The 24,705-nt window shown below is 41.1% G+C and overlaps 1 protein-coding gene across 1 annotated transcript; it reads left to right on the forward strand.

Moving 5' to 3' along the window:
- Positions 1–2,868: 2,868 nt before the first annotated feature.
- LOC121579302 (cytotoxic and regulatory T-cell molecule) lies at positions 2,869–23,793 on the forward strand. Its single transcript, XM_041893780.2, has 11 exons — positions 2,869–3,072; positions 11,186–11,323; positions 11,622–11,774; positions 12,595–12,714; positions 13,791–13,946; positions 14,345–14,542; positions 15,012–15,092; positions 22,004–22,078; positions 22,216–22,368; positions 22,705–22,791; positions 23,063–23,793. Exons 1-11 carry the CDS (start codon positions 3,027–3,029, stop codon positions 23,227–23,229), a joined length of 1,374 nt encoding a protein of 457 aa, XP_041749714.1. The 5' UTR covers positions 2,869–3,026; the 3' UTR covers positions 23,230–23,793.
- Positions 23,794–24,705: the final 912 nt, after the last annotated feature.

Below are 24,705 nucleotides of genomic sequence, written 5' to 3' on the forward strand. Positions count from 1 at the left end.
AATCTCAAGGTGACTTTTATCAATATATTCGGCTCTATTTACTCTCAGATAAATAAAAAAAATGCTAATTGTCATCAAATCCCTGGGCCTCCCGATGGCGCAGTGGTGTAAGGCACTGCATCGCAGTGCTAGCTGTGCCACTAGAGATCCTGGTTCGAGTCCAGGCTCTGTCGCAGCCGGCCGCGGTTAGGGGAGGGTTTGGCCGGCAGGGATGTTCTTGTCCCATGTTCTTTCCCCATGTTCTTGCCCCATTTCTTCCAGCAATGTGTTGTGTTTCAGGGGACGCAGGGCTCTCGACCTTCGCCTCTCCGGAGTCCATAAGGGAGTTGCAGCGATGGGACAAGACTGTAACTACCAATTGGATACCACGAAAAAGGGGTAAAACTACAAATCCCTGCAAGCTCCTGCACGTCATCTCTAGCGGACACCTTCGCTAAATCACCTTGTCCTAGAGAGATTTACACGGTTATCAAAACGTCACGCCAGGGTAAGCCTACACGGAACACAGCCCTTATTTTAAGTGTTTCTAAAATCCCCATAAACGATTGGAACCATTTCTCTGTTTGACCGCTAAGTTTTATGGATATTATGACACATACTGTGGTACTCTATTATTGATGCAGTATCAACCACCGGATTTAATTCCATGAAGTTTCTCCACTAGATGTCATCATAGAACACTGAGCTGAAGAGATATTGGATAAGATGTGATTGTAGTCTTCTATTTGAGGCTTTAGTCTAGAAAATAAAGTGCTCTTGACTATATTCTTACAAAATTCTTAATAAACCCCCATACCCTACTTCCAAAGCAGTTATAGACCTGAAAGGATTGGACAGATATTGTAATAGCTCATCCTTGATTGCCTCAGGAATTTTCACTGAACATTTAGATCTAGCCTACACAAACACCCAGGTCTAGGGTGTGGGGCAAGGGCTCAATTTGGAATTGGGCGTTTGTGTTAAACATTCAAATGTTCTGCTATTTTTTTTATTTTTTTTTGAAATTATACTTAAATGAAATGATAAATGATTCACAGATTAATTATATTTGTATGTTCTAGAGCTATGAACCTCATCCAACAGTAGCCACTGTACAACATTGGTATAGCCTGGTGAAACCATTCTGATTGCTGCGTTCACCATTCTATTTCACTTCACAGATCAGTCTGTGTCATTCCTCATTAAAACCGTTTGAGCCTGAGGGCTCTATTTTCGGCTTGTAAAAACTGTCTCTGGACCCCTTGCGCCAGGTTCGGTAATTTACTTCTCTAACATCAGCTCGCTTGCGCTGAGGTGGAAGGGGTGGCAATATTTGAGCTGTGTGTTCTTAACGTGCACCAAAGTGCCAGTTTCATGCAATGTAAGTGGGGACCCACCAAAATCATCTCTTATCGCAAACGCAGATGGTTATGGCATGGATTTTGTCAGTGGTGGCCATGGCGCAATGCCCATGTAAATAAAAAATACACATATCTGCTCACTGTTCTGCTGCTCTCCAAACATAATATTTGGTTCCAAACATAATCCTCTGGTTCATTCAGCCATTCCTTTGGGGAAAGAATAGGGTTTTGGGATAAACACCAAAATTAAGGTCTGAGGTTAACACAGGCTTAGGAGATCTTATACGTTTTGTTCTATGAGAAATATCAGTCAGTTAACATGACCTTTATGAATTAAGAAGCATTTGTGCTTTGTGTTTGTTCGTTCTGATAACATAAATGCATCAAAATTCACAAAAGGTGATGTTAGCTGATTAAGATTATCTCATAGAACAAAACGTAAAGATCTCCTAAGCCTGTGTTTACCACAGACCTTATTTTCGGCGTTTATCCAAAATCCCTACAAAAACTCCATTCATTTTCCCACAGGCTTTTCCCTAGTGCCTACAAAAAGACACAATTTCTATTGCGCTCTATTCCAAAACGCTGCATCTAGTCTTCTTCTATGGAAATACGGCAGTCCGCAAACAAATGTTAGAGGTGCATGCCGCCACCTGCTATACTAGAGTGTGTAGTTAATCACAGTTTACAGACTAAATGAATGAAGAAACTAACATTAAGAAAAACTAAACCCTCCTACCCAATCCTGTACTACTAAGAACATTTAAAAAAGAGCCCTACTAACTTCTAACAAACCCATCCCCCAAATCACTTACAACCCCCCTTCCAACCTCAATAACCCTACACATCAGTATTTCCCTCTCTTCCACATACTGGTACTAACAATACATCAACACATGCTTCACTGTTTCATCAACCATACACTCTGTACACAAACCTTTCACATGCTTGCCAACCAGATGTAATGAGTTCAATGTCCTAGGCGCAACCGAGCAAACACCACCTCATCCTTCCTAATCTGACCTTTGAATTTTGGTCCACCAACCTTTCTTTGGAGGGCATATAAATGCCAGATCTTGGGCTCGTTGTCCCACCTCTTCTGCCACACATCTATAATAATGGCTCTAATCTTACATCTGGCCTCACCTCTACCGAGTGGAGCACGAATGTCAATTAAATCTAGTTTTAAAGCCCTTTTGGCTACCTGGTCTACTATTTCCAGAGTGGGCTGGGATCCAGCAGACTCACACTACTACACCCAGTCTCTCGATGATTCTCCATAATAACATTAATGCCTCCAACCCTGCATCTATTGGACAAAGCCCAGACTGATACAGTATTATAAGTGAAATAGAATGGTGAACGCAGCGATCAGGCTGGTTCTACCAGGCTACAACATTGGTGCATTGTGATGACTTTCAAGAGATGTCATAAAGACAAGAAAATAGACATTCTTAACATTTGTCAATTCATAATCCAATCAACATTGTATTATTTTTCATTCCATGTGATCAACAACCTCTAAATGTATCACCCAAAATGCCTTTGAAAGTAAATGTATTCAGTGTTGCGTGGAAACCCCATGAATTTTGCTGTGATGTCATGGAAGGCCCCTTACTGTAGCGTATAAAGGCACAGCAGAGAGGAAGTGGCTCTGAGAGTCCACATCTGAATCTGACAGTCAAGATGTCACTAAAGCTGCAGCTTTGCTTCCTATTGTTGTTTGTAAGGGGTGAGTAGGCTACTTCACTGAAAGTAATTGTGTCAGAGACAATGAAGTACAAAGTACCCAGGCAGGGTACATGTAGGCCTATACAATAGAGATTGACTGAGTTATATTTTGTTGTTGTAAGATATCACAAACCAATATGTTTGCTGTATTCATATTTTGATATTTTTTATGTTGTATATGTTTCCTCAATCTTTATGGCAGCGTGTCAGATCAATTAGAATGGAACTGCTTTTTTCTTGACACTGGTGCTGTGACGCATTTAGTTGTTTTCATGAGAATTGTGGAGGTGAATTGCTCTACTGTAAGTACATCTGAATGATGTGACCCATAGATTGAGATATATCAATGCTGATATTAAAATGTACTCAGGTTGGAGAGAAATGTTGTATATCGATATACAGCCTAGCATATATTGTATACAGGTGAATACTTAGAGAAACACAGAAAGCCACTGTTGACCACAGTGCCCTACTTTAGATTACACAGTAATATCTTCAAAAAATTCTCAATAATCTGCCACTGCCATCAGTTTTTTTGTTTTTGGGTCACATAGCGTATATACTATATTACTTTATAAACTGGGTGGTTCGAGCACTGAATGCTGATTGGCTGAAAGCCATGGTATATCAGACCGTATACCATGGTTATGACAAACAAATACTTTTTACTGTTCTAATTATGTTGGTAACCAGTTTATAATAGCAATAAGGCAACTTGGGGGTTTGTGGTATATGGCCAATATACCACAGCTAAGTGCTGTATCCAGGCACTCCACATTGCGTCGCGCATAAGAACAGCCCTTAGCCGTGGTATTTTGGCCATATACAGTGGGGGGAAAAAAGTATTTAGTCAGCCACCAATTGTGCAAGTTCTCCCACTTAAAAAGATGAGAGAGGCCTGTAATTTTCATCATAGGTACACGTCAACTATGACAGACAAATTGAGAGAAAAAAAATCCAGAAAATCACATTGTAGGATTTTTAATGAATTTATTTGCAAATTATGGTGGAAAATAAGTATTTGGTCACCTACAAACAAGCAAGATTTCTGGCTCTCACATACCTGTAACTTCTTCTTTAAGAGGCTCCTCTGTCCTCCACTCGTTACCTGTATTAATGGCACCTGTTTGAACTTGTTATCAGTATAAAAGACACCTGTCCACAACCTCAAACAGTCACACTCCAAACTCCACTATGGCCAAGACCAAAGAGCTGTCAAAGGACACCAGAAACAAAATTGTAGACCTGCACCAGGCTGGGAAGACTGAATCTGCAATAGGTAAGCAGCTTGGTTTCAAGAAATCAACTGTGGGAGCAATTATTAGGAAATGGAAGACATACAAGACCACTGATAATCTCCCTCGATCTGGGGCTCCACGCAAGATCTCACCCCGTGGGGTCAAAATGATCACAAGAACGGTGAGCAAAAATCCCAGAACCACACGGGGGGACCTAGTGAATGACCTGCAGAGAGCTGGGACCAAAGTAACAAAGCCTACCATCAGTAACACACTACGCCGCCAGGGACTCAAATACTGCAGTGCCAGACGTGTCCCCCTGCTTAAGCCAGTACATGTCCAGGCCCGTCTGAAGTTAGCTAGAGTGCATTTGGATGATCCAGAAGAGGATTGGAAGAATGTCATATGGTCAGATGAAACCAAAATATAACTTTTTGGTAAAAACTCAACTCGTCGTGTTTGGAGGACAAAGAATGCTGAGTTGCATCCAAAGAACACCATACCTACTGTGAGAACTTGCACAATTGGTGGCTGACTAAATACTTTTTTCCCCACTGTACCACACCCCTTCATGCCTTATTGCTTAAGTATAGTATGATAACCATCTTGTGGTTTCTCTGACAAGTTGTGACAACACAAAAAGAATAGACATGATCAAATGCTCTGAGGATTGTATCACAGAGAATATGTGTACTTGTTTAATTGTTGCCTTATTTAAATATGTTTGGCAAATCATTGTCTTTGCATCTCTGAATGTCATTTGGTGACTTTTTAATCATACAGCATGGTTTTCAAATTGATAACAAAATGAGTCTAGTTATACAGTATATTAGGAATTGGCTAAAAGACTCTGCACTGCAATACACCATCTGTGTTTATTATCACAACGTTTCAACCAATATAGGTTGTCATCAGCTCTCATTGGGGTTCATATACTTTACCTCATTAAATAATGAATCTTCAATTCAAAATCACAATGGTTATTTCTAAATTACAGTAATTCCATGGATCCCTATAGACCATCCCCATGGAATTTATTTGGTTTCAGTAGGTGCTACAGTGAGGGAAAAAAGTATTTGATCCCCTGCTGATTTTGTACGTTTGCCCACTGACAAAGACATGATCAGTCTATAATTTTAATGGTAGGTTTATTTGAACAGTAAGAGACAGAATAACAATAAAAAAAATCCAGAAAAACGCATGTCAGAAATGTTATAAATTGATTTGCATTTTAATGAGGGAAATAAGTATTTGACCCCTCTGCAAAACATGACTTAGTACTTGGTGGCAAAACCCTTGTTGGCAATCACAGAGGTCAGACGTTTCTTGTAGTTGGCCACCAGGTTTGCACACATCTCAGGAGGGATTTTGTTCCACTCCACTTTGCAGATCTTCTATTAAGTCTTAAGTCATTGAGGTTTCAAGGCTGACATTTGGCAACTCGAACATTCAGCTCCCTCCACAGATTTTCTATGGGATTAAGGTCTGGAGACTGGCTAGGCCACTCCAGGACCTTAATGTGCTTCTTCTTGAGCCACTCCTTTGTTGCCTTGGCCGTGTGTTTTGGGTCATTGTCATGCTGGAATACCCATCCACGACCCATTTTCAATGCCCTGGCTGAGGGAAGGAGGTTCTCACCCAAGATTTGATGGTACATGGCCCCGTCCATCGTCCCTTTGATGCGGTGAAGTTGTCCTGTCCCCTTAGCAGAAAAACACCCCCAAAGCATAATGTTTCCACCTCCATGTTTGACGGTGGGGATGGTGTTCTTGGGGTCATAGGCAGCATTCCTCCTCCTCCAAACACGGCGAGTTGAGTTGATGCCAAAGAGCTCAATTTTGGTCTCATCTGACCACAACACTTTCACCCAGTTCTCCTCTGAATCATTCAGATGTTCATTGGCAAACTTCAGACGGGCCTGTATATGTGCTTTCTTGAGCAAGGGGACCTTGCGTGCGCTGCAGGATTTCAGTCCTTCACGGCGTGGTGTGTTACCAATTGTTTTCTTGGTGACTAGGGTCCCAGCTGCCTTGAGATCATTGACAAGATCCTCCTGTGTAGTTCTGGGCTGATTCCTCACTGTTCTCATGATCATTACAACTCCACGAGGTGAGATCTTGCATGGAGCCCCATGCCGAGGGAGATTGACAGTTATTTTGTGTTTCTTCCATTTGCGAATAATCGCACCAACTGTTGTCACCTTCTCACCAAGCTGCTTGGCGATGGTCTTGTAGCCCATTCCAGCCTTGTGTAGGTCTACAATCTTGTCCCTGACATCCTTGGAGAACTCTTTGGTCTTGGCCATGGTGGAGAGTTTGGAATCTGATTGATTGATTGCTTCTGTGGACAGGTGTCTTTTATACAGGTAACAAACTGAGATTATGAGCACTCCCTTTAAGAGTGTGCTCCTAATCTCAGCTCGTTACCTGTATAAAAGACACCTGGGAGCCAGAAATCTTTCTGATTGAGAGGGTGTCAAATACTTATTTCCCTCATTAAAATGCAAATCAATTTATAACATTTTTGACATGCGTTTTTCTGGATATTTTGTTGTTATTCTGTCTCTCACTGTTCAAATAAACCTACCATTAAAATTATAGACTGATCATGTCTTTGTCAGTGGGCAAACGTACAAAATCAGCAGGGGATCAAATACTTTTTCCCCTCACTGTATATAGCATGACCCTATTATAAGGTTAGATTATTCCAGCCCACACAATGTATGAAAACAGTTACCCTTCAAAACATTTCAAGCCCACCAACACCAACTGTGTAAATTTGCCCCCACAGTTAATTTTTCCATGTACAGTAGGCCTACCACTAGTCATCGTCGCAGTAGAATAGGAAAAAGGAACACGTGATGGTCACGTAGACAGTGTGAAGAAAACCACATGCCCCTTGCATTCGCTTTCACACCCATCATGTGAATGGTGACTGATCACGGCATATTTGATTTCCTGTCAGTCGTGGTGCAGAAGGATGTGTGAAAGTTGTCTGTAGCCCTACGTGCAGTGCAGGGGCAAATGCACACCCCGCATGTTGTTGTTTGTCACACCTCCCATAACCTCAAGCCTAACAATAGCAGCTCGACCTCCTTCAGTTTCCTCTGTAGCCCCCAGATGCGGAGTCTGAGACCAGGGGTAGGCAGAGTAGTAGAATAGTGCTATGAGTCAGAGCTGTGAGAAATGAGGGGTCGGTGTAAGGGTCTGACTCAGGTCTTATCCAGGTAATTTACACTGCCCACTTATTCATCAATCTACGACCCCTAAATCTTCTCTTTTATGATTGCTTTTCAGTACAGTCCATCCATGATCATACTATGTTAATGGAATACTGTAAGAAAGAGGAAAGTGCTGTTGAAAAGTAGGGTGAACTTGTTTTATTATGTTCATGTTTCAATCATGTTGGAACCTTTACAGTTGAAGTCGGAAGTTTACATATACCTTAGCCAAATACATTTAAACTCAGTTTTTCACAATTCCTGACATCTAATCCTAGTAAAAATGCTCTGTCTTAGGTCAGTTAGGATCACCACTTTATTTAAAGAATGTGAAATGTCAGAATAGTAGTAGAGAGAATTATTTATTTCAGCTTTTATTTCTTTCATCACATTCCCAGTGGGTCAGAAGTTTACATACGCTCAATTAGTATTTGGTAGCAGGGGCGGTGTGTTCAATAGGGCGATATGGGCGACGCACTGCCAAACGGGAAAAGGGAGGGATTTTTTTTCTAATCAATTATATCACGGCAACAGTAGTTATCAGTGTTGTAATCTAGACGTCTGGTCTGATCTGCCACTAAATGTCCAATCAGGCTAAAGTCGTGCTTCAAATGGCCCCCCCCCCTTTTGGGGCGATTTCAGTCAGGTTGAAAATCGCCCAGAAGTCTGTCATAGACTCCCATGTAAAATCTATTTTTTTCAAATATCAGAGCTTTCAATACAATCTCTATGGGTTTCTGAGGGCTTGCACTTACGCGCTTTCGTCATACGTAACGTAACCATGAACGTAACTAAGAAAAGAGCGGGTAGCAGCGTCAATCAATTCACGTACTACTGGTAAGATTGCTATAGCGTTCAGTGCAACTCGATTGTCTCTTTGAAATAAGTTACTTTTTGTCGCGAACAAATCAAGATAAATTGGCAACGAAACAATTAGGACCTCCCAGACCAAATTTAATAATTCAACAGGTTTCTACTAAAGGCGGAAAGTCCTACACCCGAGGATTTTCCAAAAATTAGTACTGAACGAAAAACCTGGCTAGCAGGCTGCGATGTAGCTAATGCAGTCTTCTGCTACCCCCTGCTTACTCTTTCACCCTGAAGGCGGCACGGCAGACAGCACCGCTTGGACAGCGACTGGTGTGTAACGGACATGCACCATCTTTCAGGAAAGATTAAGAAACATGAGCTGTCAAAGACCCACATGGATAGCTGTTTGAGATGGTCTGCTTTGGGGAGTGAACATTGCCACTCAACTGGATGAGGGATACAGGCTAGCTGTCCGCCGCCACAACGATGAGGTTAGTGTTGATAATCACAAGTTTACTGGAGAACTGAGACCAAGTAGAGACTTTGGACAGGGTGGATATGGTATAATAAAGGCAGTTTATTCAGAGGTAAAGATATCTGGAATCGCGTGCACGGACCCGTTCGTTATCTTAAGACAATGTTTCATTGTGTGCAGACATTTTATGCAATAAATGAAGTAGGTTGAATCTAGTAGTTCTGATCTTCTGATTGGTCCTGATGAGTTGGGCGAGGTCACCTCCAGGCTAGTGTCACTGTTGCATTGGCTCTGAGTCGGGTTCTCTGTCTTCAAATGTTCAGCCTAAGAGAGGGGATTTTTGTGTGTGTGTGTGTGTTTAACAGTGATGATGTGTGTGTGTGTGTGTGTGTGTGTGTGTGTGTGTGTGTTTAACAGTGATGATGTGTGTTTGTGTGTGTGTGTGTGTGTGTGTCCTCAGAGCAAGAACTCGTGAGTTGGAAGAACTGAGAGGCCTATGGCGTGGGTGTTGTCCTTGGCCACAAGGCTGACAAGATAGGACCCTTTTGTCCATTGTTATTGGATAGGAACAGAACTTATAACCAGCTCCTGACCTAAATAGATCTTAGCACAACATTTTACTCAACATATCATATTCCATATTCACTATAACAAATATATTTACTACGACATTAGCAAGAACCGCCACATCCTCAGCCGGCTAATCCAGTGTGTGAAGTTTTGCGGAGTGTTTGAGTTAGCTTTGCGAGGCAAAGATGAAACTGAGGGCTCCACCAACCCTGGTAAGCCAACACTTTTGAGATCAGTCAATAAATGCTTCTGGTATTGACTTATATGCTGCCCCTGTCTTCATGTTGTTGCTGGACATATCTTTTTTAAAATGTGTGTAGGTCACCTAAATCATCAGAAAAATTGCCCCCCCTGAGAATTTTTTCAGGAGCCGCCACTGTTTGGTAGCATTGCCTTTAAATTGTTTAACTTGGGTCAAACAATAAGTTTCCCACAATAAGTTGGGTGAATTTTGGCCTATTCCTCCTGACAGAGCTGGTGTAACTGAGTCAGGTTTGTAGGCCTCCTTGCTCGCACACGCTTTTTCAGTTCTGCCCACACATTTTCTATAGGATTGAGGTCAGAGCTTTGTGATGGCCACTCCAATACCTTGACTTTGTTGTCCTTAAGCCATTTTGCCACAACTTTGGAAGTATGCTTGGGGTCATTGTCCATTTGGAAGACCCATTTGCGACCAAGCTTTAACTTCCTGACTGATGTGTTGAGATGTTGCTTCAATATATCCACATAATTTTCCTTCCTCATGATGCCATCTATTTTGTGAAGTGCACCAGTACCTCCTGCATGCAAGCACCCCCACAGCATGATGCTGCCACCCCCGTGCTTCACGGTTGGGATGGTGTTCTTCGGCTTGCAAATTACCCCCTTGGTCATTATAGCCAAATAGTTCTAGTTTTGTTTCATCAGACCAGAGGACATTTCTCCAAAAAGTACGATATTTGTCCCATGTGCAGTTGCAAACCGTAGTCTGGCTTTTTTATGGCGGTTTTGGAGCAGTGGCTTCTTCCTTGCTGAGCGGCCTTTCAGGTTATGTCGATATAGGACTCATTTTACTGTGGATATAGATACTTTTGGACCTGTTTCCTCCAGCATCTTGACAAGGTCCTTTGCTGTTGTTCTGGGATTGATTTGCACTTTTCGCACCAAAGTACGTTCATTTCTAGGAGACAGAACACGTCTCCTTCCTGAGCGGTATGACGGCTGCATGGTCCCATGGTGTTTATACTTGCGTACTATTGTTTGTACAGATGAACGTGGTACCTTCATGCGTTTGGAAATTGCTCCCAAGGATGAACTAGACTTGTGGAGGTCTACAATTTTTTTTTCTGAGGTCTTGGCTGATTTTTTGATTTTCCCATAATATCAAGCAAAGAGGCACTGAGTTTGAAGGTAGGCCTTGAAATACATCCACAGGTACACCTCCAATTGACTCAAATGATGTCAATTAGCCTATCAGAAGTTTCTAAAGCCATGACATCATTTTCTGGAATTTTCCAAGCTGTTTAAAGGCACAGTCAACTTAGTGTATGTAAACTTCTGACCCACTGGAATTGTTATACAGTGAATTATAAGTGAAATAATCTGTCTGTAAACAATTGTTGGAAAAATTACTTGTGTCATGCACAAAGTAGATGTCCTAACCGACTTGCCAAAACTATAGTTTGTTAACAAGAAATTTGTGGTGGTTGAAAAACGAGTTTTAATGACTCCAACCTAAGTGTATGTAAACTTCCGACTTCAACTGTATGTCATGTCAATCAAAGTATGTCCTATACTAACTCATTGGTATTTGCCATTGCAGGATCCGTTGCGGTGCAACATATGACCGTGATGGAGGGTGAGACTCTAACCATTAAGTGTCGCATTCGAAATGCCCACAGGAGCCACGTGGAATGGAAGAATCCTAATGGGCATGTGATGTTTTTCAATGACCATAAGGGTGAGGATATTATAATACCACCCTATAGACATTCATTATGATGTATTTTATATACTGAAACAAAGCAATATCTCCATTTGAAAGTAGACTGGAAGCCCACTAAAAGAGCAATACAGGACTTATAGGTAGTTTAGGGAAATGTGATTTTATTCATATTGACAGCTGTATGGCTAGAATAGTTGTACGTGATACAAGTAAAAATGTTTGTTCCTACTCATATAGTAATATCTTTGTTATGAACTAAAGTAGTTGAGTCATCTTGTGACATGCATTCTCTCTCCCCTATCTTCACTAACAGCCCTGAGGGACAAGCGCTACAAGATAATCAACTTGTCCGAGTCCGATTTTTCAGTCAGTGTGTCTGATGTCACCTTCAAAGATGGAGGCCTCTACACATGTTTACATCACACAAAAGTGCCTGTTGTGAAGTTTATTACCGTGACAGTTTTGGGTAAGTATGACATATTGTCACTGCATTGTTGTCTATAGTGATTAAGAAAGCACACAGCCTTCGTCTTTACTGAGTAGAATTGTCAACGCGCATGCCCAGCCCACTTGATTATCTGTCTTTTTCAGCCATCTATTTATTGTGTTTGAGGCAAAATGATTGCTTTCCACCCCTTTATTTTAATGTCTTCATAAATGCAAATACACCCAGTAGATATATGCAAATGAGGCACATATAATTTTCTTTATTTTAACACAATATAAAATAAATACCTGATACCATTAGAAAATGTATATATGAGTGCATTCTAAGAAGAAGAAAAAAAGGGACATTTTACTTCGCCGTGCCAGTAAACATTTTTATGTGCTATACTTCATTCAATACCTGATGGATTAAAATAAATCCAAAAGTTTGGAGTATCTTCATCCATGGTCCAACTTCTGCATTCATTATCATTGTTTTCAAAACCTTTTAACAATTTTACGACCGTTGCTAGTAGAATATTCGGTAACACTTTATGTGGGTAGTCCCAAGTAAATGGTTTGTACATGTTCAATAACTGTCAACAACAGTTCAACTAACTATCCACTAACCCTTATCCTAACCATAACACTAACTCTAATCCTAACCTTATCAAGCAGTTGCTTATCAACATAGTTTGTTGATAGTATGACCATCTGTAGATCATCAATCTGAAACTATCCAAATAAAGTGTGACCGGATATTCATATTGGATCAGGAGGTAGTGCTTGCCCCATTCCCACTTACAACTAATGAAGTTGAATCCCAAAATCATAACCTCACTCTTTTTGTCATTCTCAAGGTATGCCAAAATTGGAGATGACAGAACACAATGGAAAGTCTGCCATCAAATGTTCAGCAGTGGGAAATAGACATCCTCCCAAAATCTCATGGCTTTTGGGGAGTGGGTTAGAAATTGATGGTAAGTGTCCTTTATTCTAGATTTATTTAGTAGATTTCATGGCAAAGGATTATGTTACGATCTAAACCTATGATCGAAACCTACTGATTTTTCTACACTTGCTATTTCTAGGGCTCCTAGGCCTAGCTAAAGGGTCTGTAACCTTATTTAACGTGTGCATGAATGTGAGAAGGTGTTGAATGCATGTGCCCCAGGAGACAGCAAGCTTACCCGAGTTCAGGGCCAGCTCTGTCTTGACTCCTTGGTTGGCCAGCCCAAGTGAGTTATGTTAAAAAATGGTGCATGACCAACAAATAATAGTATATACAAAAATGACAACAAAACATTGCATGCCAAAAACTAAAGATTCAAACCAAACCAAAGGGCCACCAAACTCCAGCAGCCTCACGGCTCTGCCAGCTGCCACACCCTGGTTTCCACACCTGTGCACAACTAACACTTAACAAGACTTCCTGGCAGAGCATAGCCTCTGACACTACATTGGTGTCAGAAGTGCAATGGTGGCCGTGAGGCCATCGGAACGCACGGTCAGACGTGTGAGGGGTTAGCGGTAGGTTGAAGCTCGGAGACTTGCCTTCCCGTTCGGAAGGGGCAGTGTAGCAATCCTCGCAATATGAGGCACGTTACAATTTCACACCAAGTGGGTTAACCCTATTGGCGCGGTGCATAGGGTGTTTGCCTTTCACAGCAGTGACCTGGGTTTGCTTCCCTGCCCCGCCCTGCCGTTCACTTACATTATTCAATATATTTAACCAATGATAACAACCATTGTCATGGACTGTGGAAAATAAAAACACAAGATAAGTCAAAATAGAGTAGTAGGAGACTGAGGATGTTGTGATGAGATATAACCAAGGGAAAGGCCTTAAAACAGTTTAGACTTCCCCCTCAAAAACAAATCCCCCACACATTCCACTTTATCTCATCCAAAATAAAGGGAAGTGAAATGTCTGTATTCTCCCTGTAAAGGGCAGTGCAGGTCAGTATTATAAGAAGAAGAATGATGGTTGTTGTTGATGTTCTGTTACATATGACATTTTGACAAAAGTGAATTGAACCTTTCTCTTGTTATTTAGCTCAGCCTCAGTATCTTTTGGGAAAAAACACATATTCGTCCCTGGATATCTTGCATGTTCAGTCCCACAAGAGGAGAGTCACAGTGAAATGCATCGTTCGCCATCCAGCCTTACACAATTCATCTCTGATGAATTCCATCAAAATTGGACAGAATCGTAAGTCCCAAGTTTATTGTTCACAATTTTGACCTTTCACTTGATTAGTTGTCGAGGTGGTATCCAAGATATGGGAGGTTGAATTTAGAAGGGTATGATAAATGACAATACTATGACATAAAACTCAGATTACCTCCTTGATAGTAATGTGGAAATATCCAACAAAGAATTTAAAATAACAGGTCTGCCTTTATTTGAAATGTAGTTCTGCTTGCAGTGGTCTATTTGAGGAACATTGTAAAGTGGAAAGTGTGCACATTTGTGGTTTCAATGCACAGTCACACTGTGGGTACTTTCTCACTGGTTTAAAATATGCCATGAGAACGGTAGGGTCATGGCACACTAGGGTATGTCTACCACACAAACATCAATAACTGGAATTCCCTTTTATCTTATAGCCCCTGAGGAATCACACTCCACTGCGGGAACCTCTCATTGGCCCAGTACAGAAGGTCCAACAGAGGTACCAACAACAACAGTCTCCCGTTGGCCTAGTACACAGGTGTCAACAGAAACACCAACAGCTACAGCCTTAGATTGGCCCAATACAAAGGGATCACCAGCATCAACCCCTGACTCACAACTCAGCACTCACAGTAAGTAAAAATTATTAACAGCCATGGTGCCCTGAGGTTACATCTACAAATGTTTTGCGAGTTGGTTTTCAACATGTTTTGTGAAAACTGCTTAGGCGCAAAACAAAAGCACTTGGTTCTCATACCACCAAGTCTGTTTCCTGAAATGGAAGCGAATAGCAATATTAGCCATATATGTCCTCAATTGTAAACCTCAGTCAAAGTTTCAGGCATTTTATTCTTTTTTGTTTTGTTAATTTAAGGTACCCAGAGTTTGTCATTTTATTGTTATATATACAGTATATTGACTTAAATTAGAACATTTTCATCTGTGGTACAATCAGTGAATGAAAATGACATACACTGTACTGTAATATCAATGCAATAAAACCACACATCAACAACTAGAAGTCTATTTAGTTTGTAATGAATCAACAAATGCATTTCCTCATTGGATTTATCAATGTCTGTCGAATATATTTTCCTCCAGGTCAGCCAGCCCACTCAGTGTTCGAAGCTACAGGGTACACACTTGCTAATGACAGCAGCAGCAACTCAACCAGTACTGCCGGTAAGAACAAGACTAACCATAGCGAGTATTGTATGGGAAGAAATTCACAGTATCATTGCCATCTAGTCTTACAAGTTATTCAGTGGGCTGCTTCTCCACCTAGTGGTGACTTTCCATCACTACAGATTAGGGTTGAATGGCGGGGACACCGTTACCGAGATTTACCCGGATTTACCGACCAAAAACCACTCCCTTTTCCCGGGATAAATAACTGCGAAAAAAAAGAAATTATTTATATGAACAGCATGGCGTGAAATGGAACTGTTAAATTACATGTGATGTCTAAATCTGGCTTCTCTACACCCTCTGCATGATGAATCAAGGCTCAGGGTGGGGACAGACAGCCCATCTCAGTATGGAGAGCAGTTCACAATGCATGTAGTAGACCTATCATCTCATCATGCTAACTTTTTTTCTTGTGACCGGGAGGCCTACAGTGGCTTGCGAAAGTATTCACCCCCCTTGGCATTTTTCCTATTTTGTTGCCTTACAACTTGGAATTAAAATTGATTTTGGGGGGGTTTGTATCATTTGATTTACACAACATGCCTACCACTCTGAAGATGCAAAATATATTTTATTGTGAAAAAAAAACAAGAAATAAGACTAAAAAACACAACTTGAGCGTGCGTAACTATTCACCCCCCCAAAGTCAATACTTTGTAGAGCCACCTTTTGCAGCAATTACAGCTGCAAGTCTCTTGGGGTATGTCTCTATAAGCTTTGCACATCTAGCCACTGGGATTTTTGCCCATTCTTCAGGGCAAAACTGCTCCAGCTCCTTCAAGTTGGATGTTTTCCGCTGGTGTACAGCAATCTTTAAGTCATACCACAGATTCTCAATTGGATTGAGGTCTGGGCTTTGACTAGGCCATTCCAAGACATTTAAATGTTTCCCCTTAAACCACTAAAGTGTTGCTTTAGCAGTATGCTTAGGGTTATTGTCCTGCTGGAAGGTGAACCTCCGTCCCAGTCTCAAATCTCTGGAAGACTGAAACAGGTTTCCCTCAAGAATATCCCTGTATTTAGCGCAATCCATCATTCATTCAATTTTGACCAGTTTCCCAGTCCCTGCTGATTAAAAACATCCCACAGCATGATGCTGCCACCACCATGCTTCACAGTGGGGATGGTGTTCTCGGGGTGATGAGAGGTGTTGGGTTTGTGCCAGACATAGTGTTTTCCTTGATGGCCAAAAAGCTCAATTTTAGTCTCATCTGACCAGAGTACCTTCTTCCATATGTTTGGGGAGTCTCCCACATGCCTTTAGGCGAAAACCAAACATGTTTGCTTATTTTTTTCTTTAAGCAATGGCTTTTTTCTGGCCACTCTTCCATAAAGCCCAGCTCTGTGGAGTGTATGGCTTAAAGTGGTCCTATGGACAGATACTCCAATCTCCGCTGTGGAGCTTTGCAGCTCCTTCAGGGTTATCTTTGGTCTCTTTGTTGCCTCTCTGAATAATGCCCTCCTTGCCTGGTCTGGGAGTTTTGGTGGGCGGCCCTCTCTTGGCAGGTTTGTTGTGGTGCCATATTCTTTCCATTTTTTAATAATGGATTTAATGGTGCTCCGTGGGATGTTCAAGGTTTCGGATATTTTTTTAGAACCCAACCCTGATCTGTACTTCTTCACAGCTTTGTCCCTGACCTGTTTGGAGAGCTCCTTGGTCTTCATGGTGCCGCTTGCTTGGTGGTGCCCCTTGCTTAGTGGTGTTGCAGACTCTGGGGCCTTTCAGAACAGGTGTATATATACTGAGATCATGTGACACTTAGAATGCACACAGGTGGACTTTATTTAACTAATTATGTGACTTCTGAAGGTAATTGGTTGCACCAGATCTTATTTAGGGGCTTCATAGCAAAGTGGGTGAATACATACAGTGAGGGAAAAAGGTATTTGATCCCATGCTGATTTTGTACGTTTGCCCACTGACAAAGAAATGATCAGTCTATAATTTTAATGGTAGGTTTATTTTAACAGTGCGAGACAGAATAACAACAAAAAAATCCAGAAAAACTCATGTCAAAAATGTTATAAATTGATTTTCATTTTAATGAGGGAAATAAGTATTTGACCCCCTATCAATCAGAAAGATTTCTGGCTCCCAGGTGTCTTTTATACATGTAACAGGCTGATATTAGGAGCACACTCTTAAAGGGAGTGCTCCTAATCTCAGCTTGTTACCTGTATAAAAGACACCTGTCCACAGAAGCAATCAATCAATCAGATTCCAAACTCTCCACCATGGCCAAGACCAAAGAGCTCTCCAAGGATGTCAGGGACAAGATTGTAGACCTACGCAAGGCTGGAATGGGCTACAAGACCATCGCCAAGCAGCTTGGTGAGAAGGTGACAACAGTTGGTGCGATAATTCGCAAATGGAAGAAACACAAAATAACTGTCAATCTCCCTCGGCCTGGGGCTCCATGCAAGATCTCACCTCGTGGAGTTGCAATGATCATGAGAACGGTGAGGAATTAGCCCAGAACTACACAGGAGGATCTTGTCAATGATCTCAAGGCAGCTGGGACCATAGTCACCAAGAAAACAATTGGTAACACACTACGCTGTGAAGGACTGAAATCGTGCAGCGCCCGCAAGGTCCCCCTGCTCAAGAAAGCACATATACAGGGCCGTCTGAAGTTTGCCAATGAACATCTGAATGATTCAGAGGAGAACTGGGTTAAAGTGTTGTGGTCAGATGAGACCAAAATGGAGCTCTTTGGCATCAACTCAACTCGCCGTGTTTGGAGTAGGAGGAATGCTGCCTATGACCCCAAGAACACCATCCCCACCGTCAAACATGGAGGTGGAAACATTATGCTTTGGGGGTGTTTTTCTGCTAAGGGGACAGGACAACTTCACCACATCAAAGGGACGATGGACGGCGCCATGTACCGTCAAATCTTGGGTGAGAACCTCCTTCCCTCAGCCAGGGCATTGAAAATGGGTCGTGGATGGGTATTCCAGCATGACAATGACCCAAAACACACGGCCAAGGCAACAAAGGAGTGGCTCAAGAAGAAGCACATTAAGGTCCTGGAGTGGCCTAGCCAGTCTCCAGACCTTAATCCCATAGAAAATCTGTGAAGGGAGCTGAAGGTTCGAGTTGCCAAACGTCAGGCTCGAAACCTTAATGACTTGGAGAAGATCTGCAAAGAGGAGTGGGACAAAATCCCTCCTGAGATGTGTGCAAAGCTGGTGGCCAACTACAAGAAACGTCTGACCTCTGTGAATGCCAACAAGGGTTTTGCCACCAACTACTAAGTCATGTTTTGCAGAGGGGTCAAATACTTATTTCCCTCATTAAAATGCAAATCAATTTATAACATTTTTTACATGCGTTTTTCTGGATTTTGTTGTTGTTATTCTGTCTCTCACTGTTCAAATAAACCTACCATTAACATAATAGACTGATCATGTCTTTGTCAGTGGGCAAACGTACAAAATCAGCAGGGGGATCAAATACTTTTTTCCCTCACTGTATGCACAAAACACTTTTCCATTATTTTTTCATTTCACTTCACCAATTTGGACTATTTTGTATGTCCATTACATGAAATCCAAATAAAAATCAATTTAAATTACAGGTTGTAATGCAACAAAATAGGAAAAACGCCAAGGGGGAAGAATACTTTTGCAAGGCACTGAATATTTGTTGCAGCATAGCCTATGCTACAGTAATATAAACACCGAATGTGCGTCTATTTTAAGACCTCCATCTGGTTTTCGGGTTCACCTTGTTTTTTAATTGTAAATATTTTTTAATTGCAGCTGTAGAGTTTTAAAAAAGCCTATCACTCAAATATCATAGCTTTAAATCAGTGCACGCGCGAGCACTCTCTCACAGTCTTTCTCTCTTTCCATCAACTCCATTCAAATTGCATCCAAAATAGATGATCCTGTTCTAGTTTGATATATAGCCCTATATATAGATCTCCTAGCCTACCTCTTTCAGGTAATACATTCAATGCAGTATTAGCCTTTATATTTAGCTAATTAATGCTGGGTTATGCATAATAAGCTTCTAACTTATAGCCTCTGTCTCTTGCACAATACGCACACACCTGTGTTCCACTGGCCTCCTTAAAAAAACACTCCTTAGCTCTTGGAGTCCCATGCAGGAAAATCTAGAAAAGCTTGCTGGACATTTTTATTTTTGTTGCATTTCTTATACCAATAAACTATTCGAAGAGGGACGCAAGCTCTATTTTGCTGAATGTTAAGCAGCCAATAGAACTCATGAGTAATGTAGTTTGAAAGAAGAGTGAACGTGTGATGGCGGTAGATGGTAGCAGTCATTTATTCAGACCCATAACTATTCAATCTTCGTGAAGAGAAGTGAAAGCCTTCTGCATCTAATTCTAGTCCTATATTATTCAGGGATGTCATTTGAATGATGACGATAAGGACAACAAAACGTATTTAATTTAACTGTTGAAAGCGAGGAAGGAATGACGCAACAATAGAGAGAGAAAGAGGTAGGCTAATAACATTAGGGAAAATATAATGAAAGGTAGCCCTATATACATTCATGCATTCGGAAAGTATTCAGACCCCTTGATTTTTTTTCCACATTTTGTTATGTTACAGCCGTATTCTAAAATTTATTAAATAAATGTTTCTCCTCATCAATCTACACACAATAACCCATAATGACAAAGTGAAAACAAGTTTTTAGAAAAACAGAAATACGTTATTTACATAAGTATTCAGACCCTTTGCTATGAGACTCGAAATTGTGCATCCTGTTTCCATTGATCATCCTTGAGATGTATCTACAACTTGATTGGAGTCCACGTGTGGTAAATTCAATTGATTGGACATGATTTGGAAAGGCACACACCTGTCTATATAAGGTCCCACAGTTGACAGTGCATGTCAGAGCAAAAAGCAAGTCATGAGGTCGAAGGAATTGTCTGTAGAGCTCCAAGACAGGATTGTGTCGAGGCACAGATCTGGGGAAGGGTACCAAAAACATTCTGCACCATTGAAGGTCCCCAAGAACACAGTGGCCTCCATCATTCTTAAATGGAATAAGTTTGGAACCACCAAGACTCTTCCTATAGCTGGCCCCCGGCCAAACTGAGCAATCGGGGGAGAAGGCCCTTGGTCAGGGAGGTGACCAAGAACCCGATGGTCACTCTGACAGAGCTCCAGAGTTCCTCTGTGGAGATGAGAGAACCTTCCAGAAGGACAACCATCTCTGCAGCACTCCACCAATCAGGACTTTATGATAGAGTGGCCAGACGGAATCCACTCCTCAGTAAAAGGAACATGACAGCCCGCTTGGAGTTTGCCAAAAGGTTCTCTGGTCTGATGAAATCAAGATTGAACTCTTTGGCCTGAATGCCAAGCATCCTGTCTGGAGGAAACCTGGTACCATCCCTATGGTGAAGCATGGTGGTGGAAGCATCATTATGTAGGGATGTTTTTCAGCAGGGACTGGGAGACTAGTCAGGATAGAGGGAAAGATGAACGGAGTAAAGTACAGAGAGATCCTTGATGAAAACCTCCTCCAGAGCGCTCAGAACCTCAGACTGGGGCAAAGGTTTACCTTCCAACAGGGCAACCACCCTAAGCACACAGCCAAGACAACGCAGGAGTGGCTTTGGGACAAGTCTCTGAATGTCCTTGAGTGGCCCAGCCAGAGCCCGGACTTGAACCCGATCAAACATCTCTGGAGAGACCTGAAAATAGCTGTGCAGCGACCCTCCCCATCCAACCTGACAGAGCTTGAGAGGATTCACAGAGAATAATGGGAGAAACTCCCCAAATACAGGTGTGCCAAGTCATACCCAAGAAGACTCGAGGCTGTAATCGCTGCCAAAGGTGCTTCAACAAAGTACTGAGTAAAGGGTCTGAATACTTACGTAAATGTGATATTTCAGTTTTTTATTTGTAATAAATTAGCAAAATTTTCAAAAAACCTGTTTTTGCTTTGTCATTATGGGGTATTGTGTGTAGATTGATGAAGGAAAAAACTATTTAATCAGTTTTAGAATAAGGCTGTAACGTAACAAAATATGTAAAAAGTGAAGGGGTCTGAATACTTTCCGAATGCACTGTATGCGTCAGCCAACTAATTATACAAATAGGCACTATTATATTTCAAAATTAAAATCAAATTCGCTAGCCTATACTTGTAACTTTGTAGGCTGCATGTGCTGCACCAGAATCGCATGTTCTCTTCTGCTTTATCATGGTTGGAATGATGTGCGTAATTCCAGTCCGTACAATACAGTAATAGAGTTCACACTCTATTAGTCTCTTGGAGCTAGATTAATTAATTTAACCAAGAGAGCATATACAGTGGGGGAAAAAAGTATTTAGTCAGCCACCAATTGTGCAAGTTCTCCCACTTAAAAAGATGAGAGAGGCCTGTAATTTTCATCATAGGTACAATTGGTGGCTGACTAAATACTTTTTTCCCCCACTGTATGTATTGGATAATGGCACAATAATTTGGGCTTTTTTGGGCTTGGGCTCATTAAATGTCGTTAATGTAAGGCTCATAAGATGTATTTAATATATGGCTCATCAGGCTCAGGTAGCATCAGGTTTGAATTTTCATGCTGATCAAAGCTCTAATCAAATCCATACATTTTTATATGCTTTAGAATGCTTTTGAATGACACTTCCTGTTTTGGTGGGAAATACCGGGTGACCCGGGAGAAAAGTGGTTTGTTCTCAGGATGGAACATTTGTAAAATACCGGGAAAATATTCAACCCTTCTACAGATGTCCATCATAGCAGCATCCAATATTATTTTATTATAGTATCAATTGAATTGAATCACTATTGTTTTATCCACAAATACACTCCATATCCTCCTGAACAAGGTGACTGTAGGTACTGTCTAGAATAGCTGTATGATGCATTCATTCATTCATTACCCTGTAATTCCCTGTAGATTGGTCGTCAGTGTCCCAGACAACAGAGAACACGCCTCATAATGGCACAGGAACCAACTCCACTAATGCTAGAGGTAAGTCAGTCTTACTATTTTTCCGAAGTGCATAGAGATCTGGTTAAGTGAGTCATGTTTAGGGTCTGTGTAAGCCAGACATGGATATAAGGCTACAGTAGAAGAGGCTAAAGTTGCACTGATGGTCTCATTCACAGGAAGCTTCTTCGATGAGACGGAGAGACAGAAAGGAAATGGAGGAAGTGCGCCATTGCTCATCTTCCTCGTGACATGCCTCATCCTTGGTCTGCTGGTGGTCGTTACGTTCTTTGTAATCAAGCTGAGGAGGGCTCACATACTCTGGAAGAAAGGTAACTAGAGACCAGCACACCTCTCGGCTCTCACTGTTTAGGATCTTCTCATGACTTTGCATGTTTGGTCATCTTTGGTTTATGGCAGGTGTGCACAACTCAAGTCCTCAACTGGAATTTCGCTCTGTTGGTTTTCCTTTCTCCCTGGCACTTGGATCAGTTGGTATTAACCAAACGTGTTTTTTCAGGTCTAGATCAGAAAAAACAAAAACCAGTAAATAACCTGCAGCCCTCAAGGACTTGAGTTGTGCACCCCTGTTTATGTATGTCTGCCACTAAATCTTAAACTTTTCACAAGTAATTATTCAGAAATTATCATAGTTTTGATCATTACAGAAAATGAAGACTCTGATCAATCTGTGGAGAGCAGCAGATCAAAATCAAGCAATGAAGAAAAACAATCCAGAAGAAGAAGGGGAAATGGTAATATTTTATATCCTACATAGTGTGATTTCTGTGACATGCCTATAAAAAAGACTTCAGCCAATGAAAGAGCACAATGACAAAAAAGCACAATTATAAGGCCTATCCCACAATTCAATGTCTATTCCACGTTGGTTCAACTTAATTTCATTGAAATGACGTGGAAACAACGTTGATTCAACCAGTGTGTGCCCAGTGGGATGTCTAATATATTCTCAAATTGTAGGAAATGTTATATGTTCCACATGGTAAAAAATGCCTGTTTTTCTAGGACTTTTTAACATTGGATTCACAAAGTATGTCGTTGAGGAACCCATGGCAACAGAGACGACGACGACAACAACAAACACTAAAACAGAAGGGGCTCCTGAAATTCAAGTCATCCCACAAACAAATGGAGCAACCCAAAGCCCTCAGATCAAGGAGATGGAACTGTAAAAAATGTGTGTTTTAATATAGAGAATTCTAAATCATAAGTACCTTAGATTTTTTTTAAAATGTAATATTGTTTTAAAACGTGCTGTGATATGGTGGATAATTCTGTGCATACACAGGCTCATAAGCTTTACTTTTGTACTGAAAAACTTGAAAACAATTAAGAATATACAACATAATTATATGGATTATTCTGTGGAAGTACCCCCCCACACACACACAGCTCATACACAGACCCACTCACACACTACACAAACACAACCACACACAAAATCACCATATTCACTTATGCGACTATTTATTATATTTATCCTGCTGCTCAGTGACTTTAACCCTGCCACCAGTATCCCTTTCATTGATTGGTACTGATATTGACCTTGTTTATAGTGTATATTCTCGTGTGCATTAATTTTATTATTTTGTGTACTTTTATTATTTTTGTATTTCTTTTATATTACTTAGTACAACTGCATTGTTGAGGAAGAGCTTGTAAGCAAGCATTTCACTGCAATGTTTACACATGTTGTATCCTGTGCACATAACAAATAAACTCTGATTAGATTTTCAGTATTGCATAATTGTATTATATTTACACTATCTTTGTTTGGGTGATTTCTCTATTGGGCTACATACCTTTGAATAACAAATACCATGAACTGTTCTCCTGCTAGTTGAATGCTGGGCTAGAACAAAGCGTGCACCCTCCTGGGGGTCTCCTAAGATAATTAGTGTGATGCCCTGTTTACATTGTGACGTATTTCATTATGCTGTACATTATCTTCATGCAAACTCATTCCGCTACTGGACAGAGAGCATAGGGAGGGTTTCACAATGCAAGACAAGATGGAGTAGAGTCTCTCCTACTGTTTTTAAAAACAATAGGAAAATACGTGCCTTATTTCAATATGATGTTTCAGTCCCATATGTCATATCTTTCTGGAATGGTCTTTTTAAGAAATATTCATGGGAAATATTTGGTCTCTTTCTCAGAAGTTTTTAAGATTAAAGACGTTTCATATAAATTGATCCACAAGTGCTTCCCCTACTAAACATGATCTTAAAACGTTTTTAAAAGACATTGTTTCTTGTACCTTGTGTAATTAACAACCGGAGACTGTTTTACATGTGTTTTGGTGTTGTTCTTATACCCGGAAGCTGTGGCAAGATATCTGTAGACTTGTTTTACACAGAGTGTATAAAACATTATGAACACCTGCTCTTTCCATGACATCGACTGAATAGGTGAATCCAGGTGAAAGCTATGATCCCTTATTGATGTCCCTTGTTAAATCCACTTCAATCAGTGTAGATGAAGGGTAGGATACAGGTTAAAGAAGGATTTTTAAGCCATGATACAATTGAGACATGGATTGTGTATGTGTGCCATTCAGGATGTGAATGGGCAAGACAAAATATTTAAGTGCCTTTGAACGGGTAGTAGGTGCCAGGTGCACCGGTTTGTGTCAAGAACTGCAACGC

This window comes from Coregonus clupeaformis, chromosome 13 (assembly GCF_020615455.1).
Source record: "Coregonus clupeaformis isolate EN_2021a chromosome 13, ASM2061545v1, whole genome shotgun sequence".
NCBI lineage: Eukaryota > Metazoa > Chordata > Actinopteri > Salmoniformes > Salmonidae > Coregonus > Coregonus clupeaformis.

Coding starts and splice junctions, on each gene's coding strand:
- LOC121579302 (XM_041893780.2), top strand. CDS start 3,027: ATGTCACTAAAGCTGCAGCTTTGCTTCCTATTGTTGTTTGTAAGGG. Junction 3,073..11,185: donor CCTATTGTTGTTTGTAAGGG/GTGAGTAGGCTA, acceptor TTGCCATTGCAG/GATCCGTTGCGGTGCAACAT. Junction 11,324..11,621: donor GTTTTTCAATGACCATAAGG/GTGAGGATATTA, acceptor CTTCACTAACAG/CCCTGAGGGACAAGCGCTAC.